The 19,720-nt window shown below is 40.9% G+C and overlaps 1 protein-coding gene across 1 annotated transcript in view; it reads right to left on the minus strand.

Moving 5' to 3' along the window:
• Positions 1-19,720, minus strand: part of LOC109029959 (D-beta-hydroxybutyrate dehydrogenase, mitochondrial) — a 97,625-nt gene that overhangs the window by 6,855 nt on the left and 71,050 nt on the right. Inside the window, exons 4-5 of the mRNA XM_019040688.2 lie at positions 1,617-1,769; positions 464-662 (exon numbers count right to left, since the gene is read on the minus strand). Of these exons, the coding sequence (XP_018896233.2) occupies positions 464-662; positions 1,617-1,769 (352 nt within the window). The remainder of the gene's footprint in view (positions 1-463; positions 663-1,616; positions 1,770-19,720) is intronic.

A 19,720-nucleotide genomic window follows, 5' to 3' on the forward strand; every position in this document is an offset into this window, starting at 1 on the left:
CTGTTACTTACGGACAGTGTTCGAAACTCACAGGCGCCAACGCGCCAAATGCGCCTAAAAAATCGGCCATGGCGCCTAAAAAATGAAGGCTCTGCGCCAATGTGACCCCTAAAAATTGTCCCCTAAAGATCTGAATTTTCATATTAGGTGATTATTCGAAATTTTCAGCACTATAAGTGAAAGCTTTTTCTATTCTTCACGATTTCATCCTTAGTGCTTGTGTCTTCCCCAAGTTACAGCTACTTTCTAGTTCTGTTACGAAAACGTCTTGCGTCTAACTTTTCACTAAATGCGCCGCAATATATAGGCATAAAGTCGATTCGGCCCCTAAAAAATCTTCAATGGCGCCTAAAAATCGGGCTTGATGCGCCACATGGCTCCTAAAACTCAAAGGTGAGTTCGGACATGCTTACGGAATTGGAGCCACATTTTTGGCGATTTTTTTTTATTTTTGAATACTTACTTCATTAGTCGTGGCCAGGTGAAGAGCTTTTCGGAGGGGATGGCATCGGTGTGAATGGTAATGACGCGAACTCCCAAGGGTCCGATTTCTTGCCTCAGAGCTGCGCTGGCGCCCACGACCGCATGTCGCGCCGCCGTATAGGCAACCAGCCCGCATCCTTGCTCCCGCTCTCCACTTGCACCGATGTTGATCAGTCGACCTGACACAAACAACGAAGACACAATTATTAATATATTTCAAATAAATACCATAGATAAATACCTACATATTCTGCACAAAGAAACTCCCCAAAAATTATGGGACTTTTCGAGTGGGTGGTGGGAAGGGGTCCTGCCATCAAAAAAGAACGTCAACATGAGGTATTGAGCGAAGCCTCATTGCCTCATGTGAAAGATTAAATATTTTAAGACTGAATCAATCGAATACAGACAAATCTTTATAATACAGGATGTCAAACTGTTCCGCCAGTCTTTCAAATCAAAGAAGCGTGTTCTATGAGTTGAAATAAGACATTAATTCCTTAAAAAAGTTATTTCCCCTCCACAAATTATCGCCAATCCATCCATCCTCCCCCCCCCCTAATTTTTTTTAGAAATCGTCGATTTTCTGGTGATTGTTGTGGACCAAAGTATAGAAAGTATGGTTACTTATTCCCCCTCTTCTCATATTTTTAGCGCTGATGTCATCCATCATCCATAACCTCAAAGACATCAAAACGAAAAATTGAAGGGGGATTTCAGGGGATCCTCTCTTGAATACAGCGCTGCGCGCCGGGACGCTACTATTTAAACTCTATAATCGTCCGTTTTGCATACCTAAAAACATGAAGGTGCGCTGACTAACCTTTTGCTCAACTTCAAAAGCTATATATAGGAGCAATGCCCTCTTAAGCATGCCCTCTATAGCATTGTCTAGTAATCTTTTTCACAATGAGAATCCATTTTGAAAACTTTCCAACGCATCATGCATCGAACATTAGGTAAACTTCAACTTCAAAAGCTATATAGAAGATCAATGCCCTCTCAATTATAGCAGTGTCGAGTATTCTTTTTCACAATGAGAATCCAGTTTGAAAACTTCCCAACACATCATTCATCTAGCATCAGGTAAAATGGGTCTACTCATTAGATAACGAAGTTAGTTCGAAACCCACCTTGTTTGATCTGCAGAAGAGGCAGGAACGCCCTGGCGGTTCTCAGCGTGCCAACTACGTTAATTTTAAACATGGCATCCCACAATGAGCTTTCTTGTTGGTCTAAACGACCCTTCAGGCACATCCCTGCAGTATTTATCACTGCCCAGAGACCTGAAACAGCAAAACATCATTTTTGGATCAGACTAGAGAAACATCGAATATACCTTGATTTCACCAGAGGTATAATGGAAAGAAGACAATTTTATTTAAACACGGCAGTATTCTCACAGAAAAATAGGACGATGGATAAAACCATATACTTAGCAACTTTCGGTGCATAATTAAAAAAATGTGGTTGAATAATGTAAAATAAATAGGAGGTTTGCCCGTGGCCGCTACGCGGCCGAACGCCCCGAGGGCGTTTCGCGCCCTCTGAGGTCCACATTGTGCATCCCTTGTGGGAGTTATCCAAAAAGAGAGGGCTCATTAAGGGCTATATCCTATCGATAACCGCAAAAATCGTGCAAATCGGGTCGGAAGATCTTTCGGACAAACTGTGACAAAAAATAAAAATGTATTACAGGAACCACCCATTTCAACCAATAGGATCGCTCCATATTCTTTATGTTTTCTTCGTTTATCACCTTCAACAATCAGCCCGCTGGAGATTTTCTTGATAAAGTCCGGTAGCTCCCAGTATTTCCGAGCCCTGGAAACTAAGAGTTTAAATCACTCTATTCTGGTGGGGCTAATGACTCCCAAATGTCTCCTTGCTGTGACCCAGCTCCCCGCGGATTTTCCTCGGGTTTTCACGGCCACTGGATCAATCCCCCTCCCTATCCGACTCATCCAGTCGGGAGATCCAGACAGCGATGCCGGTTTTGTTCCAAAATTCATCATTTCCTATTGATCTAAACGGAGGAGCACGAGGAATTCTCACTGTTCCGCAACGCTGGTCAAACGAATCGGATTCGGACGTGATCCGTCAGTTCTCTATAGCGCGGAGGCCGCTGCCGGCGTCATGCATCATTGTTCTTCCGATAGCCAAATTTTATCGAAAATTATACACATTCAATTGACCTCCGAAGGGTTTAAAACCCGTTTCCTGGTGGTTGGCAACTTTGCTTTTCCCGGCGATCATCCAATGGCATCGCAATTAGGTCATAAATCCAAGTTTCCATGATCCGCTCCGCAGTGGGTAACTGTGGTTCATTAAGTACTGTACATCGTATTATTAAAAATCAAAAGGTACACTGGAAAAAAACACATTGGATCTAGAGTCCAGAATCTTAAAAACATCGACAAGAAAAAGTACTCTTGATTCAATCAGAATCTAGCTTAAATCAAGAACCAAGCCTCTTCATTTAAGCGGATTTCGTTTTGATTCAAGCAAAAATCCGATTGAATCAAGAGTATTTTCTCTTGTCAATGTTTTCAAGAGTCTAGACTCTACATGGATCCAATGTGTTTTTTTTTCCAGTGTATTGAAGACGCGTAAACAAAATTTCAGGCTACATGTTTGATGTCAGATCATTTACGGTTTGCACCAGAAGTTAATGCAGCCCTGAAAAAAAGATATGGTAGATTTTACCACACTCTGACTTAGTAATACGAGTTTGGTAATTAACACCAGACTCTACAATAGCGTGCACCATATTATGATAAGTATCACCAGATTTCTGGTGAATACTACCATAATTTTGGTTATTTTCACAAATAGTATCGACTGTGTAAAAAATCAAGGAGACTTATAGTAGATGTTACCAAACTTTTTTTTCGGTGAGATGGTGGAATTTCTCACTTTAATAGATTCAATTTAGGCAAATTTGTTATTAAAACGCGTTCGCCGAATATCATAAGTAATTTTGACTTCAGTGTCTTCTCTGAAATATTTACGCTAGCTTTAGGCAATTCTTCCAATGAAAACTGATAATTATTATATGTAGGGACGTTAAAACCATCTCTATTTCTTCATTCAAAATAATATCCGTTTCAGTATGCGGCCTATCAGAATAAATACCATGCTAAAACTTAGTGGTGCATTCTTAATGCTGCGTCAGCGACGAGATCAAAGCTATTTACAACTCGTATTCGTACCTGTTTTTAGCCTATTCCTCCTCAAGATTTTCATTTTTGAAAAAAAGTAGTTTTCCATTCTTAGATGAGAACTGATTTATTTTTCTGCGCAAATCTGCCCTTATTTCATGTTTTAACTCTTCAGTGCAATTCTTTACTGGCAAAATAAACGCTGTCTCTTTACGTCTAAATGCTCCCTCTATGTAAATCTCTTTTTCACGGAGGAAATGTACTAGCATCAGCTTCTGCTTTCTTGTTTTCATTTAATTTTCGAAAGACTCTTTATTCAAATAATTTTGTCTACACGCTGCATGAACCGTTCCATCAATTTTGCCCAGCCATTCTTCAAATTTATTATCTCTCCTTTGTTTCTACAGTTTCTTTCAAATCTAATGCTGTATCATTGTTTCTATATAATCTCGTCAAACATAGTGCGGCCGCCGGTCGGCGCGAAACGTACATTAGTGCGTACAAGACTGCAGAAATATTTCACGCATTGCGCCGATACCAGGGCGGTCGCCGCGCCGCCGTTGGCGCGAGGCGCATATTAGCGCCTACAAGACTGCAGAAATACTTCACGCATTGCGCCAAAACACAGTGTGGTCGCTGGGCGGCACGAGGCGCACAATAGCGCCTACAAGACTGCAGGAATACTTCACGCATTGCACAGTGCAGTCGCAACACCGCACCGCGCCGGTCGGAGTGAAACGCATACGGGCAATTCTACGAGAGCTGTTCAATTTGTCCTCCAAAAAACCAAAAATTCAACTAGATTATTTTGGATCGAGGTGTTTTCCCCTTGTCAAGTATAGTATCAAGCTTGACAATTTAATTCGGGGGTCCTCCCCCCCTCCCTCCTTATTACACACAAAATAGTCTATGCGGTGCGGTGCGGTGCGGTGCGGTGCGGTGTGACGGTCGTGACAAATTTAAACAAAAACGGCGGGTTTACTCAACAGCAATGAAGCACAATCTCGAAAGTCGGCACACGTGCAACTGGTAGTAGCAAGTGGGCAAAGTGGGCACAAATATTTTTTTGAATATCACTAGATGCAATTTACAATATATTTCCACGCGCCTCGTGCCACTGTTGTTTTTTTCAACCTGCCATAAACTTGCTCACTTTACCTCCATCAGCACTGATATTATTTATCGTATCACAGCCCTTCTCTTTCAAGGAGACTTTTTTTTTACCGTTCTACAGGTGTGAGGACTTGTGCTCATTGCCCGGGGTGATGATAGTGTGGCAGCGATGCTGACACACTGGCCCTGGACTCGTGGTACATTACTCAAGCACAAGCTCGTTCTCGAACCTCGCTGTTTGGAAGCCAAACGCAGGTATAATAACCAAATTCCTTCGCCTCGGATCTTAGATTTTGGAAACTAACCTGCCGTATTGAAGGAAAGCCCTGTGCGCGCATTTGCAGATTGCCAAATTTCATTCAATAATTTATTCAATTTTAAGTTTTGCGATTAGGTCACTTAGCAGTCACTGCCGGAATTTATAATACTCTGGAAGGATTTAAAACCGCAAATTTACTCCATTAAACCTTCTTGTCTGTGACGACCGTCACGCTTTTTATTTTTAAAGCGTGTGATATTCATTGGCGGATCCAGAAATTGGTAACATTGTCTTCCTCTATTTAAAAGTATGGAAATATATTGATTATATTGGAGGGGCCAGGTGCTCCGACAAAAATCAATTATTTAACATGGGTTTAAATAGTGGGAATCTGGTGTTGCGAAATTGTTGGATCCAACAATTTCGCAATCCAACAATTCACTAAAAATTTGACTGAATATTCCTCATAATTCTACAATTTTCTATGGAAAGAATTCTGGAAAAATCGTCCATTAAATTCTTCTCCAATGGATTAATTAGCAACAGAGATTCTGAAACACCGCAATCGAGAAGTGCCCTTTCCGCATCCAGTGCCTCAATTCCAGCAAGCTTAAAATAATTTCCATCCATAGTCGGGATATGTCCTGCTTTCATGAGCTTTGAATTTTGACCAAGAATCCAGGATTTGCGCCCATTTTGCGCCAGCGTTGCATCGGCGAAGTTTATGGCGAGTCACTGGGATGTGCAATGTGCATTCCGGTGGGGGCTCAAATTACAGCCGAGGGCCTAAGGCAGCGGTCGCGAATTTTTAAAAAGTCGCAGCCAAAGCCGGTTCGTTCCATCTCGGTCTCAAAGAAAACGGTTCTCGCCGCGCGCCGACTTAATGAGCCTCGTTTCAAGCGAGCTCGCCAGAACATTGCCTTTTTGCCGGAATTCTACTAACAGCTTGGAAATTGCTTGGATTTCAAAGTGAATCTTGCTTTGAACTCCACTTTAAAACATAATCACGTCTTGTTGTTGAAATCTGACCATAGGTCAAAAATGATTGCAATATTCTGAAAAATAATATTTTCAATATGTTGACCCTGGGTGTACGAAAGGGAAAACCTAGCCTCCCAGAATTGAAAATAGTATCATCTGCCTCCGCCCCCCCCCCCTAGAAGTTCTGGATGATGGAAAAAAACCTTAAGCTGCAATCCGTAGCCGAAATTCGTTCCCAAAGTTTTGTAGAACATCACCAGCCATATACAGCGCGCCCATCTAGGTAACGACGAAAATCGAATCAAAGCGTTAGCGACTCTTGGACGTAAAATACGGAACACTTTAGGATCTAAAATATGAGCACCCATTCGAGTTGATATTAAAATTCAACAAGCGGTTCATATTTAGGAAATCATCCTAGTTAAGATTGGGTTAGTCCTAAATTAAAGCAAGGTAATAAAATCTGGATTTTTTTCGCAGTACAAATTCAAAGGCACGTTAAATACATGTCGCCAAAATATACGGCTATTATAAATCCAGTTTTGCTCCAGAGCCTGGCCAGTGCAATTATAATTACGTGTTGACAAGGCCTAATTGACAGACTGTTTTGATTACTCCGTGGTTGGACTCCAGTTGGACGTATTTATGCAAAAGGAACTATGTTGCACACAAAACCTATGCATATAGTTCCTTTAAGCATAGATACGTTCCATTGGTGGGAGAACTGCACCTTATTTGTAATGACAGGTATGACTCGTAAATGCCCCGAGGTAACAGGCGCAGCAAGGAATCATTCTGCCAGAAAGTAAGTTGCTCATTTCGCACCGGAGGGCGGAGGTTTTGCAATTATAAGACGTTTAGATCCTTGCGTTAATTCCCTAGCCGAGTATTAGAACCTCACGATTTGTGTTGAGTTGCCAATTTTTACATGGCGTTGTCTCTAAAAATGCTCCATACGTGACATCACGGTAGGAAAATCTCGATTTTAAAGGGTATCGATTGGATTCAAACAATGATGAAAGCACGGCAAATTCCAATAATATAAATGTGACTAGGCATATCCTCAGTGATTAGGCTTGAAACAGCCTATTTGTGCTGTCCTAGAAACCAGAAACACAAGATTGAGAATATTTTCCTGCATGCTTGATGCCTCTGATCCGGAGACCTGAGATAGGGTGGAGCAAAAAAATCGAATTTCGCGGGGAAAGTGGAGTCTCATTGAAAAAATTTGTCAAATGAGCCCAATATGAAATATAAAGAAATTTCGTCGCATAATATTAACCCCCTCCCACCCCATAGCGGCCTTAAAAGCCTAAATTTTCAGTATGAGATTTCAAGTTTTCTAACATATCATTTTCGAAAGATTTTCACAAATTGTGATTCTTTAGGGACAAAATTTTGTCCATTTTGTTGTATCATGAACGCGTAACGCACATAATGGACTCGTATTTGTAAGAAAAAATTGCCGCGCGGGCACCCTTCAGCGCTGCATCGAGATATTTGGTCAAATGGTGGGCGGGTATACTCATCCCCCGTAGATTTCGACGATTTGCGACCCCAAGAGCACAATTTTTTAACATCTTTTGAAAATTATACGTCTGAAACCTTGAAATCTCATACTGAAAATTAGGTTTTTAAGGCTACTATGGGATGGGAGGGGGTCAATTTTATGCGACGAAATTTCTTGTAATTCATATTGGGCTCATTCGACAACTTTTTTTTCAGTGAGAACCGCCTTTCCCGAGAAATTCGATTTTTCCGCTCCACCCTAACCTGAAATTTAGTTTGATGATTGACTCAGGGCATGTCCCGCGAACAATTAATGTACATAGCCGCATGTTTTTTTTTGTTTTTTTTTATTTATTTATTTTTTTTTTTATGGATGGATACAAGGGCGTAAGGTCAGGTCTGAGTTACATGTTCATTAGGGTGTAGAGGGATGCAAGGAGGATAAGTTTAAGAAAATCTGGGAAAATAATCATTGCGTATTTGACAAACAGCCTCTTTCGATCTTCTACTGATGGATAAAATGCTACTGCGAATGGTTCTGTGGCCCACGCTACTGAGCCATTGAGATCCCTGGCGTGGAAGAGGCTCGAACAATAGCTTGGAAATCTGCTCCAGATCCATTTGGGTGATTATTGAGCAATTGAGATGGCTCATTATGCGGGTGAATATGACGGAGCGGGATTGTCTGGAGTGCGGTGTCGTGTCGGTCGGTCTCGAGGGCAACGTAACAGGAGTAACAGTAAAACGGTTTGACCTCAAGACAAGTCACTTTTCATAATATCCTCCCGCCAGGCGGCTCCGATACCAGCCGCGGCCGCCAACGTTTAGCGGATCATATCCGCTCCCTGATGAGGATGAGGACGAGGACGGAGATAGACAACCGGTTCTGGTCCCATCTACGGGATTCTATATTTTATGGCAGAATTTGGCAACCCGGCATCGCGAATACTTGCGATTGATTTAAAAATTTAAAGTTCGCCAAAAACCTCTTCTCATCGTGTCTTTTGTTTTTGTTTTTGTTTTTTTTTTCGATTTTTTGTTTTTGTTTTTGAGGAAATTTTATTTATGCACAACGTAACTAGTGCAAGTATTTTCTTGTATCTATCTAAATTATTTAAAACTAAACTAATTGCATTAAAGTTACTGAGTAACGTTAGATAACAAAACCATTATTTAAAAGACAGTTGTTATAAAATTCTCTGTCTTCTTTTTTAGAGATATTAAAACATATAGGTTTTTATTTTATTCTAGTCATGTCTTAGTACTTTTTCTATCTCAATAGGTACAAATCTTTGCAACTTTAAAAATTAACGTATGGCTCGAGATCTTTGCTATTCTTATTATGAACAGCAAATTGCCAAATTTGTAATTATGAAGTTTGCAAATTTGTCTTCGCTATGTTGAAGAGAATATATTCTCATATCATATATATCATATTCTCAGCATTCTCTAGTATTCGAAGCATGTTGGATCAGAAGACCGCACCTCCGCTGCAATAAGTATTTCCACGATAATAAAACTTAAGATTTAAACATAGATGTATGTATCAGCAAATGCGAACGAGCAGTGAACTTCAACACAATCAGTTGAGAAAGCGCGTCATTAACTCGTGTATCGACTTAATTGGTTTTCAGTCAATCTACCCTCGCTCGACAGAAAAAATGGCGAAATTCCATCAAAACTTTTGGATTTTTCTTTTCACACACGCTGCTGTACTATTGGGGTACAGTATGTTTCATTATGTCAATTTGAGCTCTCCGTAGTACGCCACAATTATTCTGTACCTGTAAATTTAAAGAATAAATGCTCGTTGGTTTTAAAGGTGGAACCAAAAGTATTTCATGGTATTTTCATCGACCCAAGATACCAGGCATGCATTTGATCCTGCGAAAAAGGTGACATCACGTTGGGTAAGTCGAGAGACTTAAACGCACGGGTACAACACGGGTACGGGTACCCCGTAGTACATTATTGCACTCTTTTGGGTTGATTATTTAAAAAAGTTACTTCCTCATGCCTTTGATACCGTGAAAAAGTTGATATATTGCTTTGGTCGGTCAAGAGACTTGAACGCACGGGTACAACAGTAGAAGTCCCCTCTCCGTAGTGCATCTATACTCTTTTGGGTTGATTACTTAAAAAAGTTACTTCCTCATGCCTTTGATCCTGTGAAAAAATCGGAATCTTGTTTTGATCGGTCAAAAGACTTAAACGCATGGGTAGAACAGTAGAAGCTCCCTCTCTCCGTAGTACATCATTGCACTCCTTTCGGTTATTATTTTATTTTAAAGATGTCGCCCCTTTACCAATCGACATCAACTAATGATGTTTTGTCTTACAATTTAATTTTTTATCCCTCAAATAATGCGAGTCATTAAGCTCTCGATTGAAGTTCAATAATATATTTTCAACAGATTTCATGCCTGTAATAGACGATGCTTCAAGAGTTCTCGAATCCTGATTATTCGGATAAAATTGCAATTAAGAAAATGTTGGCAATGAAATTTCTATCTTCAGGCATCAACCAAGCGAAGTTGTAAAGCGCCGTGCGGTGCAGAGCTAGGGTCGTGAAGTTTGACTTGAAGTAAAATCAGCACTCTAGAGGAGGGAGGTATTGGACCCCTTCATGGAATTTTAGACCATGGACACCCCCCCCCCCCCCAGAAGAAATTTCTGACCACGCTTTTGAGTATAAAAGTATAATTCGGCGATGCCGGTAAGTACTGGTTATTATTCTAAATGTATTAAAACATCTTGTGCGGAAAAAACTGAAAACCTAATATGGACTTCATTTTGCAATTTGGACCTATAAATTCTGGCTCATCTGAAAGAACACTTATGTGCATAGGGAAACTAATGGCACATACGTTGTTTTTAAACCGGGCTGGAATTTATAGTTCCTAATTGCAAAATGTAGTCCATATGAAGTTACGGCGTTTCTACTCTGGACGGCAGCATTGTTTGGTTCAGTAACACATCGAGGCTCTTTTTTTCCGTTCCAACTTTTCGCAAAAGATTCACGGACCAAAATCCTAATTGATCGTGACGCGACACGGTATGTTTATTTGTTTAATCCGTTAAAAGTCTCAAAGGTCGCGCTGCTTGCAAGTAAGAGAATAAAAAGTAGCCCCTCCGCGAAAGAGAGGGAGAGACACACCCTAATTGAATCAGTGAGATCGAAAACACACCAACCCGGTAACTCGAAAACGATCAATTTTCATTAAAGACGATCAATCTTTATGAAGGTCATTAAAGTTAGCGCATCTGTTCCAACTTGGACCCTTAAACTATCCTTAAGTGCTTGTATTTCGGAACCAAAAATATTTTTCTCAGACTAATTTCTTCACCTACTGAGCAGTTTTGCGTGTGTCTTGATTACTTTCATTTTTCCGAGTTGGTGTGTTTTCGTTCTCTTTGATTCAGATGCATGCACTAATAAATAAGTATGAGATGGCAAAAAAAGTTTACTGTCGATAATTTAGGTAGCCTTTTTTCCCGTTGGAAATATTCATAATTAAGTAGGTTCGTTGTGCCTGGTTACGAGCTTGCACAAACAAGACTAATTGTAAGCTCAGTCTCAGCCTCCTGTCAAGAAGCAAGAAGTCGATGCACCCGCTTACTTGACTTAAATTTCCATGTCCAGTCATTATGCCCGAATGTAATAACGCAGATTTGCCGAATTGATTTTAACGTATGAGAATGCTACAATTGCCACAGGGGAAACACACTAAAGTCCTCTAAATTAGTCAACCACGCTTAGCATCTGGACGATCCTCAGCGGATACCACCGTGCATAGTTCCCGCACGCAATTTAGACGGCCGGTCCTGAATTGCCTTGTGACCAAGTTTTACGGAGAGTGGTTGACCTAGTATTTCAAGTCAATCGAATTTCGACCGAGCCCGAGGTGCTGTAGAACCTGATATGTTTTAATCACTCTGCACGCTTCGGAACCTACAGTCAGATATTATATGGATAGTACTTTTCGTCATTCGTTGTCCGAGGATGTTAGAGGCTGTGGGCATAAAGTAGACCTATTGCGTCCTGAAATATGTAAATTGTTCACGTTTAAATTTGAAGTTCAGTAACGATGACAAACTTGCGAAACCACGTGTCTCCACTGCGGTGTTTCAAAATTCCCGTCCCTGTTCTATTTTTTTAGTCGCCGGTTCTATTTTTTAGTCGGCCGTAGTTTCTCGAAGTGAAAATAAAGTATGACAGGAAGTCTGTAACATCGCAAACGGAGATACGAGGTCTCGCACTTAGGTTATCGATAGATACTTCACGTCATTGGCGGATCCAGCAATTTGGCAACACCGGATTTCCTCCATTTAAACCTATGGAAATGTATCGATTCTTAGAGAGGCTAGGTGCTCCGACAAGAATGAATTATTCAGCATAGGTTTAAATGGAGAAAATTCGGTGTTGCCAAATTGCAGGATCCGCCTCTGCTTCACGTGACTTCCTCTGATTTTCAAATGTAGGGGAAAGTCTTTCGCGTCTCCGACAATCTTCCAACGTGGCTTACTACTGCATCAAAACAATCTATTAGTGATCTGCGACTGACATCAGCTGCAGCAATTTTACCAGTGGCGCAGCATGCGACTCGGTTCCAGGAACGAGGAAGAGGATTGACCACTGAGTGCAGCGCGTCGCTCAAACGTACTCGAGTAAAACTGTCGTGTTTCCTGGTCGAGTCGTTGGGAGCAATTGGTGGTCTGCAGTGACGCTGATTGGCCATAAAATGATTGACAATACTTCCTCAATAAGTTAAAGGCTATTGTCTTTTGGAGCAATAAACCATTTCTCAGGTTAAAAACTTCAGCACCAAAATAAATTTTCTGCCATGAAAACACGTGAATTATATGAAATTGGACATTTGAATGTACCCAAAATTAACTCATAAAGAAGAAATTAGCTTTAATAGTTCACATTGGGATCTAAGTTGAATTCTCCGCTCACAAAAGAACCATCGTCATCAAAGTCAAATGTCCATTGAAAACTCATAGACGTTCGGCATATAACTTGAGTTGCGATTTTACATAATATCGAGTTATCGAAAATATCGAGTTAGTCAATACTAATCGCAGTACCAAGCAGAGTCCTTGTGGGGTCCTAGGAGCGACTCAGTGAGAAGGAGAACAAAGGAGGAGTAACGTTTTGGGCCTTTTCCGGCCCCACCTGGATTTTGCTAAATGTTTCATATTTTCAAAGTACTAGTCTTAGGTAGACTCTGTGCCAAATATTAGACCGAACGGAGCCCATGCAAGGGCGCAGCAGCGCCTCAAACCCAAAATCCTGGAATCGAAAAATAATTATTTTCGTCGACTTTTTCGACCATTATCACTCTTCCAGCAGATGATTCTTATGTAATTTTTTGCGTACTTTCCGTTTCTGGCCATTTTAAAGTCCTCCAATTAATTTTAAGGGGCCTAATGGCCCATTGTTGCCATTTTTGGCCCATTTTTAGGGGTTTTTTCCATTTAACACATTCAAAACTTAATTTAATCCAAAAACCGTGTACATTTTTGAAAAGTACGTAATAAAATGAATAAATAATGTTCAGTAAAATTTTTTCCTGCGTTGCCAAATTTCCGAGAAAATTGGTCCCAAAGTGTCAAAAACGGCAAAAAATCGATAAATCGCCGCGTCTAAGGTTCAAGAAAGTGGAGTACAACTTTCATATTGTACCAGGTATTAGCTCTTATCCATCTATACAACATATGAAAATATCATAGTTGTACCTGGATGTCGATTTTAGCGGCCTTTTTTTACTTGAAGGTAGCTCTTTTGAATGTTTTTCGACCTTAGTCACCCTCTATGGATGTGAGCTATATGTATTTTTCTACGTACTTTTCATATCTGGCCATAAAAATGGCTTCCTGTGAATTTTAAAGGGCCTAACGGTCCATTGTTGCCAATTTTCACCAATTTTTAGGGGTTTTTTCAAGTTTACGTGTGTGAAACTTAATTTGATCGAAAAACCGTGTACATTTTCGGAAAGAACGTAAAAAAATACATAAAAATGTGATTTGTACCTTTCCCCTACGTTGCCAAATTTTCGAGAAAAGTCGTCCTAAAGCGCCAAAAATGCCAAAAATCGGATTAATCATCACGTCGAAGGTTCCAGGAAGTGAATTTCAAGTTTTCTTTCACTACAAATAACGTATCGAAAATGGAAAATTGCAATGCATCTCACGGAACATGTAATGGCGCAGATGAACGTAACAAAACGGGCCCTCAAGGTGCTTTTACTTTATCCTTCACTCCAGTTCACCTCTTTATTCCTGTAACCTCGAGATAATCCTTGGTCCTCAAGATGCTTGCTACAGGCCAAATATACCGAACAACAGAAAATGCGTGGAAAAAGCGTCTCACGATCCACATGAAAGTCATAATTCACTTCCTGGAACCTTCGACGTGATGATTAATCCGATTTTTGGCATTTTTGGCGCTTTAGGACGACTTTTCTCGAAACATTTGAATGAAACATTTAGCAAAATCCAGGTGGGGCCGGAAAAGGCCCAAAACGTTACTCCTCCTTTTGTTGCTTTGTTTAACGGGGAAGGAACCCAGAAGTTTCATTCCTGCGATTCGAACTTGTTCCGTCGCGCGTCGTGGAGACAAGGCGTTACACCCGTGGGTGAGTCTCTCTCGGCCTCAGCATCATGTCAGCGTCATCTCGTGGAGATGAGCCGGACATTTTGGCGAGAGTCTGGTGAAGAAAGCGGCATCGGAGCGACCAGCGAGGAGGGGCTCGGGGCCTGGCGAATGTAATTCCACGACCGTAACGTGTAGGCCCTGCCTAGTTCGACTGTTGTGATTTGTTGCATGCAAGTCGCCAAGCGGACGGAAGAGCCCGCGACAGGCAGGGAGGAGGTGAAGAGCACATCTATTAGGTGTAAGTACCTGCATCGAAAGACGATAATTAGTTAGCGTCCCGGTTGTCAAACTGCTCTGATAAAGCACCGCTGCACAGGATAGGGAATAATTACTTCCTAGGAGCATCGACTTGTGTTTCAGTCGTGGTGTGGTGGCAGATAAATTTCATGAGAGAACCTACGAAGCTTCTTATTAGGGGGCATTGAAATGATGTCAGATATGAGTTGATTCGATGGATGTCATATTTTTTGTCAGAAATACATGCGATATATCGCATCGCATCTCCATTTTTTCGGCTACTCATTTTTTTCGAATTTACAAATTACAAATATTCCACCAACATTTTTCAGTCATTATATGGTACAGTCCTTGTTACGTGACATTTTTATCATCGATGTTTGGATAGAAGACGATATGTACAGCGGAATTTCCATGACTATAGGTTTACTAAACCTAAAAATCGTGAAAAAACCTGGTTTAGGCGAGGCATCACAATTTTTAGCGTCATGAACTTCAAGAGAATGTGATGTCTTGCCAAAAAATTGAATCAAAATTTACTCGAATCATTGGGCCATCAAAACTTTAATCGCACACTAAAAAATTCACGACTTGGCCAAGTTTTACAAAACTTTTGGACACATCCATATCAGATTATATACACGTAGCGTCTAATTTTTTTGGACTTTCCTCCTTCTCAGGACGTATGAAAAATACAACTATTTTTATGAACTCCTCATAGATACCAACATCTCATATCCTTTTACTTGAAGGAGTACCTTATTAATTTCACGCACAACGCGACATCACCGTTTGCTTCGCAACTGTGCACCGGTATACATCTATACCGCGCCTTCTTTCTATTTGCCCCCCCCCCCCCCCTGGTGCCCCATCTTGCCCCCCTTTCACGGCACTCCTTTGCCATCACTATTGTTAGAGAAGCCTCCTAGTTCTTTTTGATCAGACATTGGCTTGCGGGTGATGGAATCACACGAAAGCTTTTAGCAGGTGAGGCAGTGTTGACAGTCATGCTCCCACGTGGGGTCGAGGACCCAGCAGAAAATTCATAGCTCTTGATTGAGAGCATAATGTAAACTTCATGACTTCCGCTTAGGGCAATAAGTTATTTAAAAAAGTGATAAAAAAGTTCCGAATGCTGTGGTAGTGTCGTCTTCTAAAACCCATAATTTGTTTTAATTCATAAAATTATTACGAAATACATTAAATGCTGGCTAAAACCACGAGCGTTTTTTAAATATTCTTTTGTAACGAAAGCCATGCACAAAGAATAAAATATTTTTATGTTCACGTACAATTTTTTTTAAAAATATTGAGTATTTTTTTGTGAAATTAGGGAAGGGCCTATAAAATAAACGAGTTAAAAAAATTCTTCATTTTTTCTCAATAGGAGAATCCTTTGGTTTCATATACTTCGGAAGCCCGGCTCTAAAGTGTATATAAACCTTTGCTTATATTGAAATATCGGGGCATGAGAAACTGACGATGTTGCGCATCTGAAAATTGAGACATTCAGATGTACTTTTTTTTTAAAAAAAAAAAAAAAAAAATTAGTTCGGAGCCAGTCTGGTTCAGAATCAACAAATATGATGCAATGTTGGAGTACATCGCCAATAAAGAAACCATAAACAATTTTATGTGTTCATGTCGGGCATCCGCGTGATAACAGCCCAAGTTTTAAAGATTTGAATTGTGATTGTGGGCAGGAACAAGTGTAATGACCACGATGTGCTGAGCCCGACTAATTTGCGGAGTGCGCCGGTGCGGGTGTTGGAACGTTGCTTGTTACGTAAAATGCGGCTTGACGCCTCGCCGATGCCATGCCTTGCTGCCAAGCACATTTTCCTTAATTTCAATACGACTCCTACTTGTTTATTGGAAATGCCTCGGACATTCCACGTATCCCCTGGTAAAAATTGGCAGTAGAATCTGTGTTCCAAAATACCATAGACCTACAGTCGGCTGTAAGGTTTCCAATAGCTTCTATAGCCGACTACACAATTTCTTATAGCCTTTTATAGCCGATGGCGATTAAGCAACAGCCAGGCGATAAAGTGTATGCTAAACGTTACTAATTACGGATGCTAGGACTTAGTGAGTTTTTGGACTTCTGCTCCCTTTTTGGGCCGTAGTATCTTGATTTATTTTGCGAGGAAAGCTCCGTACTTTTGATGGATGCCTGCCATTCCTAATATATTAGAGAACCTTCAGTTTCGTATGATACTGAGCAATACCTCTGGTGTGAAATAGTTGCTTCAAGCGCCGTGGCACACTGCGGCGCGGCGGGCGGGCAGAGAGCTCGAAACGCGCATTGGCGCCTACAAACCTAACAGGGATACTTCACGCGTTGCGCAATGCGTGAAGTATCCCTGTTAGGTTTGTAGGCGCCAAAGCGTCGCCGTTCCGCTTTGTGTTAGGTTCTAATATTTAATCTGGCGGAGTCAGCGTTATTCAACTCATGATTTTGAAATGTTTGCACATCCTGTATGGATTGTCTCATTTTATTGATGAAAACAAATATGTAGTAAAGGAAAATATAATGTGCGTTTTGTGAATATCATGGTGATTCCGTACAAACTTAAGGATTTACAAAGCACACGAATTTCTACACAATTTCTTATAGCCTTTTATAGCCGATGGCGAAAAAGCAACAGCCAGGCTATAAAGTGTAAAGCCCGGCTATAGGAACTATATCCCGGCTGCATAATTTTTGATCGCTTCGTACAGCCCGGCCGTATGATTTTCTCCGCATTCTACAGCCAGCTATATGATTTTCTGTAGCCTTCTTTAGCCGGCTATAAGAATTCCTATGATATTTTGGAACGCGGCTCTTATCGCCAATTTTTACCAGGGTCCGCGTCCTGAATTCCAGTGTCCTTATACGTAATTAGTGTCGATTCATCTGGTTTTCCTAGTGCTCCCATTTCCTGGAACTAGTTCCGAATTCCAGAACTTTTGAGATCTTCCCGAATTGTCCGCGGAACTCATGAAATTCCCGATATGTTCCGGCTCTCTTGCATTTTCCGGAACTATCTCGGAATTTTGGAAAAAATCCAAAAGGAATCCCGGAACTTTTGACGGTCATGGAATGGGAGAAATTGGGACAAAAAAGTTCCGAATCCCCAAACTTTAGACGAACATGGAATGGGAGCACTGACCCCAAAGGAAAAATCATTCTTCTGCTGGGTACCGAGCACTGGAAAAAAAACACATTGGATCTAGAGTCCAGACTCTTGAAAACATTGACAAGAAAAAGGCCTCCTGATTCAATCAGATTTAAGCTTGAATCAAAAGGAAATCCGCTCAAATTAAGAGGCTTGGTTCTTGATTTAAGCAAAAATCCGATTGAATCAAGAGTATTTTTTCTTGTCTGAGCTCTAGATCCAATGTGTTTTTTTTCCAATGTGGGCACCGAGGCAGCAACTTTTGGGTTTTTTTTTACATTTAATATTTTTCTAAGGAGCGAGGAACTAGCCTGATGCCCCAACCCCCAACCTTGAGAACCAGAATTTTCCTTAATTAGCACGGCAGATTATGGCTACGGCTAGCGATACCTAGCAACGCAACGTAACGCAAGCCAACGCAACGTAAGAGGCTCCCGCCGCGCTGCGCCGCGGCTGCGTGATAGAGACAATTCTGCGCACGCTTAAATGAAGATAAAACGGTGGGAATTTTAATTGATTTCAATTTGCTCGAGAAGCAGCGCCGCACCCGCTCCTTTATTTCGACGCTCACTTTCTCGAAACGCAAACAATCGTCAACCGCTCTGGGTATCGCAGCGGCGCGGCGGCGATTGGAGCACAGCTGCACAGCTTCCCGTAACATTTGAAAAACGAAAGTGTTTACAATCAAATGTAAGTTATAATTTCCGCAGCCTTTTTAAAAGACATTCACTGAGTGTCCAAAATCACAAAAGCACTGGAAAAAAACACATTGGATCTAGTGTCCAGACTCTTATAAACATCGACAAGAAAAAATACTCTTGATTCAATCAGATTTAAGCTTAAATCAAGAACCAAGCCTCTTAAGTTGAGCGGATTTCCTTTTGATTTAAGCTTAAATCTGATTGAATCATGAGTCCTTTTTCTTGTCAATGTTTTCTAGTCTGGACTTTAAATCCGATGTGTTTTTTTTTCCAGTGAGATAGGACGAAGGAGGGATTCAAGAGGTAAAGCCTAACCGACGCAATTCTGCTCTACAATATTGATTATTTCTACTTTTTTCTGGTGATAACATCCTTTCACGTAGGTACGACGTAAGAGGAGTCAATCATTATGAGTCCGGTAAAGCTTTTCAAATTATTCGAGTATAGGAACGCTAAAAGAAGAACGGCCTATATTGTTTAACTTCGATAGGTTTTAAGCGGTACCACAGTGAATGCTGGGAGGGGGGGGGGAGGTCTTCCAGAGAAATCTTTCTGATAGGGGTGATCAGAGAGTCGCAGGTCGTCTTGTAGGCTTAGCAGTGATTTTGGGAGGAAACTAGATATGATTATCATAAGCCAGATCATGGACAAATGAAAAAAACGAGAGGGCGATATAGGTGACGGTATAGTGGATGATATTGGGTGACTTTGGGCCGGTTTCGAGTATTCTTCTTTGAAAATTTGCCTTTTGAACACCACGGTATGTTTTCAAAGGAGGAAAGAATGTACCCAAAGGCGGACTCGTTAAAGTAGGTTGAAAGATACTTTACAACTCTTAATCGGATGCCTACATGTTATGCGATTATGAATACCGTCAACGTTGTAATAAATCTAAACAATGAATGCATTATTCGGAAAATTGACAATGCCAGTGATGGTTTACTTCATCGGTAGGCTATATTACGGCTATCGGTAGGCTTCATATACGAGGCTGAAATTAGGTTGCGGTGTGAGAGAATCAAGCTTAGCACCCTCAGTTAGTATCACGAATCATACGTGCGATGAACACTAAACGAATTTCATTATAACGCCTGGATGCAACTTTTTGGGCTTTACGGATGACCATGTTGCATACGCACAGAAGTGTAGGCGTTTTAGCTCCTCCAGCACTTTAGCTTCACCCGCGGCGCGGTGGTGGGCTCAACTCTGCCGTGCTAAGGAAGAACGCTGTATGAACCTTCAGGCGTTGCCAAATTTCCGTTAGTAAATCACGAATTTTCGGAAAAGTTTGTTAATATTTCTCTTCCAATTTTTCAGACAATTTTGTTCCCAATTTCATCTAAAACATCTAAAAATATCAATGAAAAATATGCACCACCTTCCTTAAAAATACATATTTTATCCGGGGAAATTTGGCAACTCTTGAATGTTCATACGGCGTTCTTCCTCAGCAC

Source organism: Bemisia tabaci, chromosome 3 (assembly GCF_918797505.1).
Source record: "Bemisia tabaci chromosome 3, PGI_BMITA_v3".
Taxonomy (NCBI): domain Eukaryota; kingdom Metazoa; phylum Arthropoda; class Insecta; order Hemiptera; family Aleyrodidae; genus Bemisia; species Bemisia tabaci.